General features: G+C 41.0%; 1 protein-coding gene across 4 annotated transcripts in view; it reads left to right on the top strand.

Annotated features, from left to right (window-relative positions):
- The window catches only part of BAIAP2 (BAR/IMD domain containing adaptor protein 2), a 132,996-nt gene that overhangs the window by 34,692 nt on the left and 82,778 nt on the right, over window positions 1-15,526 (top strand). For all 4 annotated transcript variants that reach the window (XM_044456457.1, XM_044456459.1, XM_044456460.1 and 1 more), the window contains exons 2-3: window positions 3,961-4,036; window positions 11,353-11,439. In XM_044456457.1, the coding sequence (XP_044312392.1) occupies window positions 3,961-4,036; window positions 11,353-11,439 (163 nt within the window). The remainder of the gene's footprint in view (window positions 1-3,960; window positions 4,037-11,352; window positions 11,440-15,526) is intronic.

Here is a 15,526-nt window from a genome sequence, read left to right as displayed (position 1 = left end):
GGAAATTCCTGAGCTAACCAACATTTTTAAAAGTCTAACAATGTTACTGCCAGACACGGGGTACTGCACTAAAATCTCCAAGCTCAGATGTGTTGTCTTGAAGATAATGTTGCCAATTTGAAATTAATAACCTGCTGTTTTGCACTCCAGAAAGGCAGATGTGCCACTACTGCTCAGTGTTAGTGATGGGTTGTAGTTTTAGAAGTAAATTACAGTAGTCACGGTCTCAAAAGAACAGGATCCAGAAATGAGGGATAAAATGCTTCAGGCAGAAAATGAGCTTTATAGTTGCTTGGCCAGCTTCAATTGAGGTGGCAGATGTTTAATCAGCTTATTCAACAGAAGTATCTTGTGTCTCTCCTCTCCTTCCCCTTTGTAGGGGAGGGTGACAATCAGAACCATGTCCTGTAGCAGTAGAGGACAATGGTAAAAGGAAGATTGCGATCCCAGCAGTCTTGCTCATCTCTGTGCAATCTCTGTATTCAGCCTGTATTAGAGCAGTGGTTAAGTTTCAGCTCCATTAGAGTAATGGATTGTAGCCAGAATTGGGTTTTCTTTAAGAGGTCTTTCTATCCCCAGGTGAATGGATAGAGGGTGGTGGTTGTGATCATAGGTAAGATGTCTGAGCAGGTCCCTTCCTTTGGATAATATACAGGATAAATTTAAGAAAAGCTCAATGTGTTTGTAGCCTTTAGGGTGCATTTTTGTAGTAGCATCCAGGAAATTTCTTCTCTAACTTGGGACTTAAACTTCAGGTACTGCACTTAAATTGTTCTTGCTTTAAAAATAAAACTTAGCTCCACAGACAGTGTGGCTATTTGCTACAGTAGAATTTTAATAAATCTGTGAAACTATTGCATGCACATCCTTGAAGTGTTTTCCTGTATATCTGCTTTTGGAGCAGCATTTTAGTAATGGGGCAAAGATGGGAGAAGAAAGAATTACAAGTAGCTGGCCAGGTGTTGACAGTGCCGGAGCCCAGATGGCTTGTTCAGTTAATCTGTAATCAAGCCACTATTCCGTTAGCCAGTTTGTAAAGCAATTAGGGGGGAAAGTGTTGAGCCAACATTGACAATATAACTTTTCATACTGAGGAGTATATTACTCGATGAAAAAGCTCTCACTATGCCAAAAAAGAAAAAAAAAGGGGGGGGGGAGATTCAGTCAGGCTGTCTGGAAGCTCAGGCAAGCGCTTACTAGAAAAGTCCCATGAATTATGTACTGATCTTTTCCTCTTGTTCCCCAGCTTTCTTAGTATCTGACTGTGATTTGTCTTTTGCAAGGCAAAGTTCCTTTTAGTTCAGAGGTTAGGTTCTCAGCATGAAAGCAGCTAGTGAATTCTTTGTCTTGTCTCAAGGTGCCATAGTTACATAACGATTGAATGACTTTTTGATAGCAGAGCTAAGGTATCAAGATGGCTCATTCACAGCATGATGCACAGATAACAAAGAGCCGTTCTTGTTAGTGGTTATTTAGAGCTAGAAAAACAGTTAAAACACTTGTTTCAATAACTAGAGGTAAGGTCTTTCCCTCTCCTTGAAGCCTCTTAAGTAGCAGACACGCCTTCTCTTTTCTGTCTTCTTTTTTGATACCACCTACAGAATATTTTTTTAAAAGCAACCAGAGAGAGTAACTACTCTGAGGACAACCAAAACGCTCTCCCAAGTGTGGATAAAATTCGAATTCATTTTTGTAAAGTCATGAGCTTTTGTAGTAGTTGCAGTGTCTTCAGAAACAGAGTTCTTCTTCCTTTGACCCATGAGGTATATCACCACTCTTTCCTTTGTATAATGGCAGAATTACAGGCACACACTGCCTGGGCCACAAAATTGAGATCAGGACCATGTTTATTCATTTTAGCAAACCAAAAATGCTGTCTTTTAAAAATTACTTCCATAGTCAGAGCACTGCTTTTATCGGGACAAGAACAGCAGTGGAAAATTTCCAGGCTGTGAGTGTCATCCTTGCATTCTGATCTACATGTAATCTACTTGATACAAGTTTAAAGCAGCTGCAGCACACGAGGTAGTTTTCCGCTGAACATCTGCACTGGAAAAGGCCAGTGCATGGAGCTGGCCTTGCCATAAGATGCACTTAGGCAGCTGTCTCGGATTGCAGGTTCAAGGAGAAGGGAAGGGAAGGGAAGGACAGAAGGGTGTTGAGGACAGAGCTCTGGATTTGCCCAGTAGGCAGCCTCTGCCCACTGCGCTAGCCTGCTATTCTCAGGTACAGTGTAAATGCTGTCCCACTGCCGGCTTTGACTTGACATTTAACTACCAGTCAGTCAGCCCCTGTATATGGATCTTGGTTGAGAGGGTCCTCTTGTCTGTCATCTCAGACAGCAAAATATCTTGGACTGGCCCAGGTACTTCAAAGCAGTGAGACAACACCTTCAATGAAAGAAATAATCATATACTCAACAGTCGTTTACCATTTCTCTCAGTTGCAGGTGAGCTTCTTGGGTTCTTCTGGTTTACCTTCAAGGTGTTTGTTAAGACTTGACAGATGCCTGAACTATCTGCCTGGTTAGGTTCACAGCTTTAAGCCTGCTTGCAGCAGTCATGGGCTGGAGGCTGCCTCTGGGCAAAGTGGAATGTTGTTACTTCACTTAGAAGTGTACTTGCCAGTTTAATCCTGAGGCTTTTCAAAACTTGGGGCCTCTTGGATTCTGCTGGTGTTGTTTTTAATCCCTGTTGTTTAATACTGCTGCTTTGTATTCAATTGTGTGTTTTATACTGAATTTCTTGTAAGTCGCATAGGCCGTATATTTCTTGGAGGTCAGATAGGATGTATTTTATTAAGAAAAATGTATATCTTGTTATTCTTTAAACTTGATTTTTCATTATTCAAATATGTATTTCATAGAAAAATGAAGAATGCTTTTTGCTAGCATGCTATGTATTAGAGAAATATAGGTATTGCCAGTCCAGATGTGGAAGTATAAAGTGTCTTTCCAATAGAACAGTAGGAGCTGAAGAGTTTGGCAAGGGGGAGAACAACTTTGTTAAACAAACAAGCCAAATCTGAGACTGAAATCTTTATGAAGATCTCTGGCAACAAATATGTATGTACTCATATGGATCAAATATGCTCTGAGAGCAGATATATTGTCAAATCATTGCATTATCCATATACTTAGAACCAGTGGGTAACAACTCAACATGTCTGAGTAAGAGATTAGTCTGAAATTTGTGTTCTGGTACTACCTACTATTGCAAAAAGTTTTTAAAATTGTACTACACTGAAGCTTAAATTGCTCAAGAAGGATTTATGTGGTACAAGAGTAGAAAATTAATTCTTGTCCCTCATCTTGGGAGGTCAATATACAGAAATACCTTTTTGGCCTATACTATATCAGCCATCAGGCCTCATGAATTAATTGGAACTTGAAAGCACAGTTCTATATACAATTAACATATTTATATGGTCCTCTACATACTGGTCCACAGAGAAACTAAGGAAGGTACATGATAAGATGTGCTTAAAAGAGTATCTCTGTGTCTAAATTTGCTGTAATTGTCAGGTTCTTTGGTTTTGGCCTTATAGAATGAAGTGTTTGCACCCCAAACAAACCCCTTTGCCTGCTGTTCTAATCCTCCTTCCTCTGAGTGTCTTTGTACTTGTTGGCTTCATATTTCCACCCCTGGCAGCATACAATGGTCACAAAGGAGCTTTTAATACTGTCTGGAATTCATCACATATAATTATATACTTAAATCCTGGACTGAGTTGTTAAACTATGTCATCAACTTATAAAATGTCACTGAATTTGGTTTGTGATGTCTGTGTGGCATAGAGTGTGTGCATGTGGGAGGGTAGTGTTTCCAAGACTTTATTCTGCATGGTAGCATGAGTCACTCTCTCTTATAATCATACACGTGTACACAAAGATACGAGAAAACACTGTCACTCTCTGTGGAGTTCTTATATTGCTGATGTCTTGTTTGTATTTTCCTATAGACTATCATGGAGCAGTTCAACCCCAGCCTGCGGAACTTCATTTCCATGGGGAAGAACTATGAGAAAGCCTTGGCGGGTAAGTGGAGTGGCGCTCTGCAAGTTGACATGGCTGGGACATGATGGCAGCTGTGGAGACAGCAGCCCACTGACATTGGGTGGTGGGGAAACAGGTGAAGGAAAATGGCAAGCCCTGCTGCTAGGTTTGTCAGCATTGTTCTTGAAGTTAAAACAAGCATGTCGGGGTGCTCCTGTCTACCAAAGGCAAAGCCGTTCTTTGAATTCAAATGCAAACATATTATCATTTGTGACATGAAAGGCTGTGATGAGGCAGACTGCTTGTGGAGCTATGACATGAAACATCTTCCCTAGCAGTGATGAGCCAGAAGCAGCCTGCTGATTTGCCGACAACGAGATGATCAACACAACTTGGGATTTCCCCATGTTAAGCAGCCTCTCTGGATTTTCTTTTATCTTTGCTATTAAAAATAGATTTTACAAAGTTACAGAGTGCACCTTTCCCAGTGACGGTGTATAATACTGTTTCAGCACTGGGTTAGCAAAACCACTCTTACAGAGGAAACACCTTAAGGACAAATAGCAGCGCACTGTGATACAGAGTACTATGCTGCAATCAGGTAAGTATATATGCACTTAACTGGGAGTATGCCTCATTACATTCTGTATCACATACTTCAAAGCAGGCATCCTTATTGTGTGTGGCTCTGATCCAGCTGAAGGTAGTCATCACCGACTTGATACAGCCCATTGGTTTCAGAGGGACTTAGTCATGACTAACTATGATAGGATTCACATCTAAGGCTACAATAATTAGACTGCTTAATTCCTGCTGAGTTCAATGTATTTTAAGGAGCCCACCTGTGGGCAAATGTAATTGTGGCATGAGCTTTTACAGGCAAGATCTACTTCACTAGCTGTATCCTATGAAGTTTCAAGTAACTTATGAAAGCTGATGCTTTGATAAAATCCATGAGTTTTGAGGTGCTGTAGGACTCTTCAATGCAATACAACATGGTTAAGTTCACTACTGTTTCAACATTTTTGTAGCAGCCCCTCTTCCCCAGAGATTTGCTTTTTGTAAAAACAAAAAAGGCTCTGTGAAGTGACCTTAGCTGATGAAAGCAAGTTTTAACCTTTGGAGCACACTGCCAGGGAGAAAGTAATAGGATTCTTGAATTTTTTGTGAGCTTTATTTTTCTAGTGTAAGGGATGCAAGGATGTTGTCTACTTTAGCTGGGCGTGAAAACCTTTTCTAAGTTTTAGCAAAACTGTTTGGCTCTTCAACAAATGAGCAATTTGCTGTGTACATTACTTTATTTGGTTCTATTGTTAAAGAAATGAGAGGTCAGCTCTGCATATTAGGGTTTTCCATTTCAGAGTTCAGGCAGGCTACTTTTGGGCCCATTAATCGCCAAGGGCTTGAGCTAGTAAGAAGAACTTAATTGCTTCCTCCTTTTCTACTTGCTGGCACCTGAACCCTGATGAAGCCCCAGGGATAGGTTTTCCCGAAAGCAACTCTGTTGAGACTGTCAAAGGATCTATCATTGGCTCTGCCTACATCTTTAAGTGTGACATTCAGCAACATCTTTGGGATCTTGTTTTTAAATAAACAGACACCCCCCCCACTACTTGATGAATCAGATTTGTGCATATTGTACACCCTGACTGAGATACAAGGGAAATTTGCTTGACCAACTGCAGTTTTTTCTGCAGCTACTGAGCATGTGTCGTGAGGCATGGTCCTCCTCCCAAGTAAACATGCTCTCCAGAGTTTCTTTTCACAAGCCTTTATTGTGGATTTTTATACCTCTCTCTCCTGAGCCATCCTAGAGGCAGGGCACTGTGATACTTCACCAGCTGGTGCTGCTCCCATTGCTCCATCGACTGAGTCTCTGCCTGTGGTGTCTGCTAGCAGCCAGTATCACTTCCACCTGACAGACAGCTCAGCTCCTGGTGCGCACCCTGGCCAGATCCCAAGTCCTCCCCCTGCTCTCCCATTGGCAGACTGGGGCTCTCGTCAGCCCTGACTGCCAGCTCCACCTCTTGTTGTGCTGTCTCCCCATTCCCGCTGGCTGGCTGGCTGGCTGGCTGGCATCTCCACCTACCTGGAGCAGCTCTCCTCACAGCTCAGACATTCCCCGGACTTGTTCTGTTCCTGTGGTTTGCTATCATTCCAGAACCCCTTCCTCTTTGCTGTCTGAACTCAAATTCCCATGCTCCTTAGAAGGTTAACCTGCAGTGTCAAGAGGGAACTTTAAGAACAGGAGCTGCTGAGAATGGGGCTTAAGCCTGCTTGAAATCCATGCCTCCTAAGTAGTTGACAATCCATAGCCAGTCAATAGTAAGAAAACTGCATGTGTATGCAGGGGTCACACTTTCTTCTCAGTTTCAAATATGAGTCCTGGCATTCAGAAGATGCTGAAAGACTGAAGCTCTGGCCCAAATTATGTTGTGGCAATCTTTTGCTTTAAAGAAACTTTATGTAAGAGCAATTCTACTAATCCCTAATGCTACTAATTAATTATTTTGACTGTGTTCATTCTCTTAACTAAAAGGAGATTGTCATGCCATCTAATGCGGGCTGACAGGAGTTGAAGTGTACTGGTTTTCCATGCATAAAATGCTTGGAAACACAGCCCACTAGGAGAAGCTGTAAACTATGAGATGCCTGAAAGATTCTCCTTGAGGAATGACGTACTGTAGACCCTTGTGCCCCTTTTAGTTTCAGTCAATGTGTGTGTACAATTAGGGGATGGTAGTTAATTGCTGTGCAGGTATTTTTCCATCTTCCTTCCCCATTGCTTGTAATGGCTAAGGTTGATGGGAGTTGTAGGCCAAAACACCACAGGTTGCCCACCCTGGTGTGTGTAGACGCACTCCCTGATCAGACATTCCTGATCAGAGCTGATTAAACACTCAAGGCGGGGGAGCACACTAGGCATCACTGTGTGTTTGTCGCCCTCTACACATGGAGGGCATCTTTGGAAAGAGGAGAGCTTATTCTGTACTGGAACATTGTTTTTCCAGAGAGGTAAAGGGAGATTATATAATAGTTTGATAATCTCTTTATTGCTTACCTGGAAAGCACATAAAGGGGTGGGAAGTGGAACACTCAAGGTATATCCTTCCTGTTTTCTGGTACCTGGTACCTGATAAATACCTTTGCCCTGTTGATCATGTTGTGGAGATTTGAGGGATTTTCAAGCATTGTATTGTGCATGTATCTACATCAGCTTTCTTTTAAATTCCCCCTGCTCCAATAATTGCATATCCATAAACTGTATAGTAAATGTTGCTGCATGTTGAAGTTTTTGCAGTTCTAATACGTGCAGTTAAATTGATTATGAAAGGAAATACATTTTGGCATTTTAAGCTGTAGCCCCATAGAAGGCTGAAATGTGTAGTATGTATTTATTATGTAAAAGCAAAAGTATTTACTATGGTGTGTTTAGAAATATACTTGCTTCAGAAGCCCGTGCAGAGAAGACTATCGCTGAGCGTGGGAGATGGTGAAGAGTTCTCAGCAGTGTGGAAGGCAGTGGGTGTGATACATCTGAAGCACTGATCCTTGGTGTGATGGTAGCAATGTTACAAGTATCTCAAGTGAACCCCCATGTTCATCTGTGAAACGTGGGAGGATTTCACATCAAGCAGTTTGCATCCACTGAAGAGAAAGAAAGGGAAGGACATGGAACCAGAAAATGTGAACTCTAACTTTACTTGCACGTGGATTTGAAGTAAATGGTGACTGGAATCCTTGTACTCTCCCTGTGCTAGTCATTTTAAGAGCATGGTGCCCAAGGTGTTTATTGGAGAATTCATATTGGGTTTTAAGACTACCCAAAATGGCCAATAACTGCATTTTAAAAAGGAGGAAAAAATATCTTGATACAGTGGTATGAAGCAGCAGAAATGTACAACTATCAGCCAGGGTAGGGGGCACTAGCACAGCTGCTTGGGGAATACTAGGAGTTGTAGGACTTGTTTTCTCTTTAAACTTGCTTAGGTTTGTGTCTTTGATCTTAGCTCAGGAATTTCATATCTTTTATGTTCAGTTTATTTCTTCTGTATTCCATCTGTAAGTAGTGCTAAAGGAAGTACATTATGAGAGGACTCTGCGTAAATCCAGGTTCTCTCATTGAAAACTCTTCCAATCTCGTTGCATCTGTTTAGGTTTTAATAAATGTAATCTATCTGCAGACCTCTTGTATGAATAACTGTGATCTTAAACGTCCCTCTGTTTTCTTTCTCATGTCTTCTGATCTGGCTGCTTATGAAATGCAAGCATTTCTTATCAGAAGCACTGGCTGGGACAACACTGCTTTGTGGTATTAAATACAATCTGTGCAGTGTGTTCTTGTGATTCAGAGGAACCCCCTGCTTATCTGATTAAAGTGATGTGTATGCCATTGGAATGTCAACAAACTAAGCTCAACTATGAGTGGTATTGGAGAGTCAGAGACAACTGAGTACTGAGTAGCGTTTTTAAAGCCTCGATTAGCTAGTCATATTGTGGATTTATGGGCTTTCATGCACTCCCTTCCTAAGGGAGTAAAAAACAGGTAGTATACTATGATCACAAATGTCCTATAGTTTAAATCCAGTGTTTCTGTATGTTTTGCATAATATTTCTTCTGATAATCAGGTTTTCAAGGGATGTGGAACAGTAAGCAAAGCCTAAGGGAGCATAATACAAGATCCAAACCTCTTCTGGCTCATGAGATTTTGATATGAGCCTGCATCCTCAGGCTTTTCAGTGCTTTCCCTCCCTGTCTCCCCTCTAAAAAAAGAAAGCCAACGGTCTTGGAATGTCATTCTGCTGTAGATTCCTGAGTCTTATAAGTAATTCCATGGCTGCACACAGGCCTGGTTGCCCACTCTATCACTTTCCATGTTGTGCACTTGAAGGTGGCTTTTCTGAAATGCAGATTTGTCTGTTTATATGTTTTAATTGGTTAGAAATAACTAATAGGAAACTGAGCTGAATCTCATTATAATACAGAGAAGTATCTTCTATGTCAGTGCACAGAATGGAAGGTCAACAAGCAAGCCACAAGCTGGCCCTGTAATGCTACTGTCTGGCTAAAAGGATCTTGTTGGAATCCTTAAAGTTGCAATAGTACCTCTTTTTCCATTTCCAAATTTAATTCTCCAGCTCTCATGGTTGTAGAAATAAACTTGAAAACATAATGGCAACATATACTGACTTTTCAAACCAATGAAGTCTAAATTTGTGTCTGTTTCTCCCTGCTCTGCACTCCTAACAGGAGTCATGGTTTTTAACTCAGTTTAATTAATGAGTTCTAGAGTGTGACCTTCCCTAGATGCCTAAAGGCATTGCAAAGCCTACACTGCTCATAGGTCACTCTGCACTAAAGTACCTTAAACTCCTACATTAGCCTCAGTAGAGCTGCCTTGAAGTTAGGATACATGAACTTTGTTGGAGCCAATCCCAGAAACAGACTTGAAGGGTGAGCCTCTGGCTCCCAAGACAGCATCTAGGGAGCTATAGGAAATTTTGTATTCCCAGATCTGAGGTTGGAAACAGAGCTCCAGCCTTAGAATGAGGGGTCTGCTCTCTGATTCCCTTCCCTGCCTTTGCAGCCAATAAGGAAAGCACTGTGCCAGTTGCATCTCCAAGATCAGAAGACTGACCGCAGAGGGAGCACTTTGGAGTGTATGGAGGGAAGAAAATGGAGGCTGCTAAGATAGGACATGTCAGGGCTCCAGCCTCCTTCTCTTCTGCTCTAAAGCACCTCAGCTGGACAGCTCAAAAAAAAGGGCCATCTTGTTGACCTGCAAAGTGGGAGGTGCAGGGAGGCAGGGATGATCCCTGGTGTGCCTTACCTTCTGAAATTATTTTCATTCATTAATTCATTTATTTTTTATACTACCCAATAGCCAAGAGTCTCTGGGCAGATAACAAAAGCTAAAGTTAAACAAAAGTTTCAAAAGACACACAGACAAACAAAAATTAATTGAAAACAACAAAAGCAGAATAGCAATTGCAATTAAATCAGCGCAGAAGCATAGCAGTGGTACTGAATAAAATACAGTATATAAAAACAAAGTGTAAAATGCTGGGAAACTAAAAAGGTGTTCATCTTGCACTGAAAATAATGCAAAGTAGGTTCCAAGTGCACCTCTTGGGGAGAACATTTCACAACCATATGGACTGTATGGTTCAGCTACAGGTGGTGTAAAGATGTAAATAATAATATTCATAACTGGAAAAACGCTCTTCCTGGTGGCCACCTACCCTGTTTTCTTTGAAAGGGGCTTCTGGAGAAGGACCTCTGAAGATGATCTCAGGGTCTGGGTAGGTACATGTTGAAGGAGGTGATCCTTCAGATAAGCTCATGTGCATTGCAAACACTGTTCTATCAATTGCTCCCTTAATTGCATCTCTTGGATTTAGATAATTGCCTAAACTGACAAGTGTCATAGTCCAGAGATTCTATTTTCACAGATTCTTTCACAACTATGTAACTTCAAAAGTGCACCCGGCTTTTTCCATTTCACATGGCTCTAATTGTTTCTTTTCACTCTTGCAGCTTTCCTTGCTATTTTTTGTACTCTGTTTCAATATTTGTTCCACATACCGCATTACCACTTCTTCATAATATCTATCTAGTTCCTTCTTTTTATTCTAAGATCAAAACTACACTCCCTGTTGTTTCTTTTTCTTCTTTTTTTAGACCAGGAACAGGATTAGGGAAGCATAAGTGAAACTTTCATGAAATGTGCCTCCCTTGCCACAGGCCGTGCATTTATGTACAAAATGTAGCCTTTCTCATTGGTCCCATTCGTGCTGCCATGCATGGCTGTATTAGGGGCAGAAGTTAGAGCTTCAGCTCCCAGAAATCTCTGCCAGCATGGCCAGTGGTCAGAAATCTGTGAGGTTGAAGTCCAAAACATCTAGTTACCTACTTTTTGCCCAAGCATTACATATCAAATGCAGCGAGTATGATAATGTAAATAGGGGCCTGGTAGAACTTGATGGGTGTCATGCAGGTTGTAGTGTTTCCCTAATTATGGAAGAAGACTTAGTCTAGAAGAAATCCCAAATTCTACTTTAGGTAGAATTTGATGGCAACACTAAAGCGGGTTGATGAAATAATACCTAAATGATGGAACAGGACTTACTTGCAGGTTTGTAGGTATCTTGTGGACTTGTTTCTGTACTGTTGACAGCATGTGGTTATCTGGCTAATTCTAGGCAAGATGAATGATAGAGAATCGAAGTGAAAGGTGACCTACGATTCAGCAGGTATAGTGCCTGCCAAATAATGCTAGTATTTTTAATGGATTTCTTAAAAGATCATTGGCGTTAAAATGAATGTGAGAATAATAATACATGTTTTCAATTTCTAGGTGTGACATATGCAGCAAAAGGATATTTTGATGCACTGGTTAAAATGGGAGAGTTGGCCAGCGAAAGCCAAGGATCAAAGGAACTAGGTAAGACAAGTACCCAGATGTTGTCAATAGAACTAGAAGGCTCAAAGTGACAAGCTCAGCTACACTGGGGTGCCAGTTCCAAAACTGGAGTTTGCACAAAATATGACTTTCTTGGCTTCTTTCAAGAGGGTCTCTTGAATTTGTCAGATTTTTTAAATTACAAAATAATGCTGCTTACATAAAACTAATGGCCTGGATTTCGGATCCTTGGATGTGATAATGCTGTGTCAGTAGCTTAATTGGGATGGATTTTTTTTATCTTTGCAATTATATATGGAGCAGTGCAATAGATCTTAGATTATGTTTAACTCAGAAGAAATGGTGTTTCAGATATATTGGACACCCTAGCAAGGGACCCAATTCAATCAGGTAATTGTTAGAAGTAAAAAATGCCCAACACTAAGCTGATTAATATGTTTTGGCAATGTTCAATGACTGCTTCCTTTGGGAGGGGACAATAATTCAGATAAAGTTTGTGATGGGAGATTCTTTAATATTAGTAGATACATGCAATCTTCTTATCTACCTATTTCTTGGACTTCAGTGCAAGGCCAACAAAAATGGATTCTCTGTGCTCCTTGGATAGCTAAAATACTAATATTACAACACTGGAAAGAGAAAGGGCCACTCTCTACAATGGGTGGCCCCATTGAGACTATTGGCCCTAATGGTGGCCCTAATGAAATTATTGACTTTTGAACTATTGAGTTTTGAAATTGTTTTTAAGGCACAGTTTACGACTGGACAAATATATGGATATTTAGCCTACCTTTGTTGAAGTCTTTACATAGTTATTTCTATTTAGAATAGTATGTCTTGCTACGTATACAACATATAGGATATATATAGTATATATGTATTCATTGTAAGAGATCTACTTGTTTTTTGTATAAAAATGCAGAATTTTGATTTTTATTTCATTTCAGTAGTAGTAGAAGTTCTGGTTTTCACTTTGATGTCAAGTTATGCAATCGATGCAAAAAAGCTGGCAAAGCAAGACTCCCTCTTTTTCCTCAGGACCCATAAACATTGTGTCAGACCAGAAAAGGTGATGTTCTAAGCCTTGCTTTGTCCTCCTCAGAGAAAGATAATCACTGCTTATTCATAATTCTAAATTTTCCAAAGTGGAATTCTAAATTTTCCAAGGACCAAGCGTGTTAAAACTCTTTCACATGGAAAGAAGTCAGTATGGTGGATGGGAAATGCTTTTTTTTTTAAACCTAAACATGCATAGAATTCTTCCCAGGTTATTACTGGAATCACAGATTGCACGGAATTATGCTTCAGTGCACTGTATGACTTGTCTCGCTTTAGTTTTTTTAACGTTACATGCCTTGAATTACACTTGTAGGGGGGTGGGGAAGAGAGAGACAGAGAGGGTCTAGGTTGGTGTAACCCTGTGGAACTCAACAGTGTAAGTGATTTTGGCAACAGTTCCATAGTGTGTGTGTAACTTCAGCTGTGCCACCCTTTTATTGCGTCTGTCTGCTGCTTTCATTAGCCCAACATGGTTTTGGTAATTGTTCTGATAGACAGAAATCTGAGTAACTGGAGAGCTTTTGACCTATAAACATGGCTTCAGTTGTGAACTGTGAAAAGTTAATGTTGCCTTTGGAAACCAAATAAAGCAAACCTTTTTTAAAATGGAGCACCTTGCTTTATAGGGATCTGAATTCATGTAAACTCATTGCCAGAGGACTGTGGCCATTTAAAACTTTTATCAGCCATGCATCTCTAGTACCTGCCAGTTTAACTTGAGCAAACAGCCAAAAGGTACAATGACTATCTTCCTCATTCTCTGAATTTGTGAGGGCAAGAAGCATGAGTGAATGGTGCTTCCTGTCTTTAATCTAGAAAACCAGAGCAGCAGCATTGTGACTGGTCTACTAAGGCCCTTAAAAGCAAAGGTGTTTTTACCACTGTTCTAAAAACTACCAGTGAAGGGTGTTCTACAGTGAGTGTACCACAGCCCCAGAAGCCACATGTCTTGTAGCCACTCCTGTTTTGGTGAACTGATCTGAAGCAGAACTCATCTGAAGACTGAATATGTGGAGAGGTTCATGAAGAATGATCGCCCTTAATCTCCAAAGCTCAGGAGTTCAGGACATGCAAAGTCAGTGCATTGAAATGTACCCAGAAATGCAAGTGTGTTCAAATATGACAGTGTATTTCTACCAGTGCAATGGTGCAATTCCAGTGGAACGCTTCAACATGGGTGACAACTCTTTGGAAAGTGTACCAGTTCACTGGGTATCCACATTACAGACTTGGAAATATGTGGTTTCCTAATGAGCTTTAAAACCTACAGGAAGGGACTAGGATGCTGGGTCAAGCTGGATATCATTCCACCCATGTTTTCTGCTAACCTTTGTTTTAGAACCATGCTTCCAAATGGGTAAGCAGATTAAAGTTCAGAGCTATCAGCCAGCTGCAGTGTTCAGTCTGCTCTGCATTTCCATATCTAAGATGCAGTGGCTTCCAAAGGGAGAGCAGTGGGCAAATGGGAAAGTAGTCATGGTCTGCCAGTTCAGCTGTCATGCCAAGTTATAGTATAATACAAACTAGGGTTTGCCAGTTCTCCTCAAGCAATTATATGTGGGGGATTTGTTAGCTGATTGCAAACGATGACTTGTCATGTGGGATCAAACATCACATGAAATCATAGTTAAACGTTCCTGATGATAGTTTGATGTGATGCTTAATTGAGCTAGTGTGACAGTTCACACTATTCCATAATGTACCTAATACTTCTCAAATGGCCTTCTTTTGTACACAACATCATAGTTGCAGGTGCTGAAACAACTTTTTTTGCAACGAACTTTACTTCATTGGTCCCATGTAAGCAAGTGCATCCAAAATAGGCAGTTATCTGGGGAGATGGTGTGAATTGGTGTCCTGCAACAGCAGGGGGTTGGACCCAATGGCCTTCTTGGCCCCTTCCATCTCTACTATTCTATAAAAATAAATATCTATGCTATAAGAAGTGACAATACTTGTGAAATAACATTAAGGGCACATAGATGAGGAACAGAAGTTCTCGTCTTCAGTGTTACAAAGCCCCCCACTCTTTTCCCCCTTTCCTTTTTCCCCTGAAGATGAGGTTGGTGTTTAAGCAATGGCTACACTGTCAATTTCTGGCTGCTTGTTCTGTTTCTATTTTGTGGAAGTAGTTATCCTCAAGGGCTTCCACAACAGCATCAGTGCACAGGTGGAGCTGCCTTCAATCCATAGGTGAGATTCATGGGAAAATGCTCAGGAAATTCAGGCCGCTATTAAGTGCCTTCCTCTTGTGTGTACTGCCGTGAGAGATGCCTGAAAACATTAGTGTATATCAAGACATGACAACCTCACACAAGATTTCACACGTGTCCTGAAAAACCAGACAGTCTGTGTGTGTACATGTGTGTGCATGCATGTGTTGCTGTTTCAAGTAAGTTCTTGTCAGCATAATGAGAGTTTGTTTGGGTTTTCTTGAAATCTCTGTGCAGCCTTTCTAATCCCCATCAAGTAACCACCCACGTTTAATTCCTTCCTTGTTGCTTAGCTTTAAAATCCCCTCCCCATCATTTGAAGTAAATGTGCACAGGCTACATGATTTGCACAGTAAAAGCAATGCTGAAGCCTTCTGGCTCCAATAAATTCTCTGGTTTGTTGAGCATTTAGGGAATTGTCCTGAAGCAAAGGCTGTTAGAGCTCTAGAAAAAGCCTTCCCAGACCCTTACTAATCTGATATTCAAACGATGTGCTCTGTTTTGCCCCGAGTCAGCCGCTCACTTGGGTTCAGTCATTCGCAGCCCTGTGCAGATAAATGGCATCTCCTGCACAGAGCAACAGAGCCAAAGTTCTTGTCATCTTGCCCTGAAGGAGCCCTTTATCTACTTAAAGACACCCTGTAGAGAAAAATGCCAGTTCTGTGTCCTTTTGTGCTTTCCTTTTTATGAGAGGTAAAGCATCTAAATGTGTTGCCTTTTCTGCCTCAAAGAAATCTGAGAGAAAATGCATGGCTTTCTGTTAGTTGCAGTGGATCTCTGGAGAACTTAGGGATTCTGGCTTTTTTGCTCTGAGGTACAGTTGCTAGAATTTGGGA

The sequence above is a fragment of the Varanus komodoensis genome, unplaced genomic scaffold, assembly GCF_004798865.1.
Source record: "Varanus komodoensis strain SLA01 unplaced genomic scaffold, ASM479886v1 scaffold84, whole genome shotgun sequence".
Classification (NCBI taxonomy): Eukaryota; Metazoa; Chordata; class Lepidosauria; order Squamata; family Varanidae; genus Varanus; species Varanus komodoensis.
Note: the sequence above shows the minus strand (reverse complement) of the source record. Positions and strands in the feature narration are given on the sequence as shown.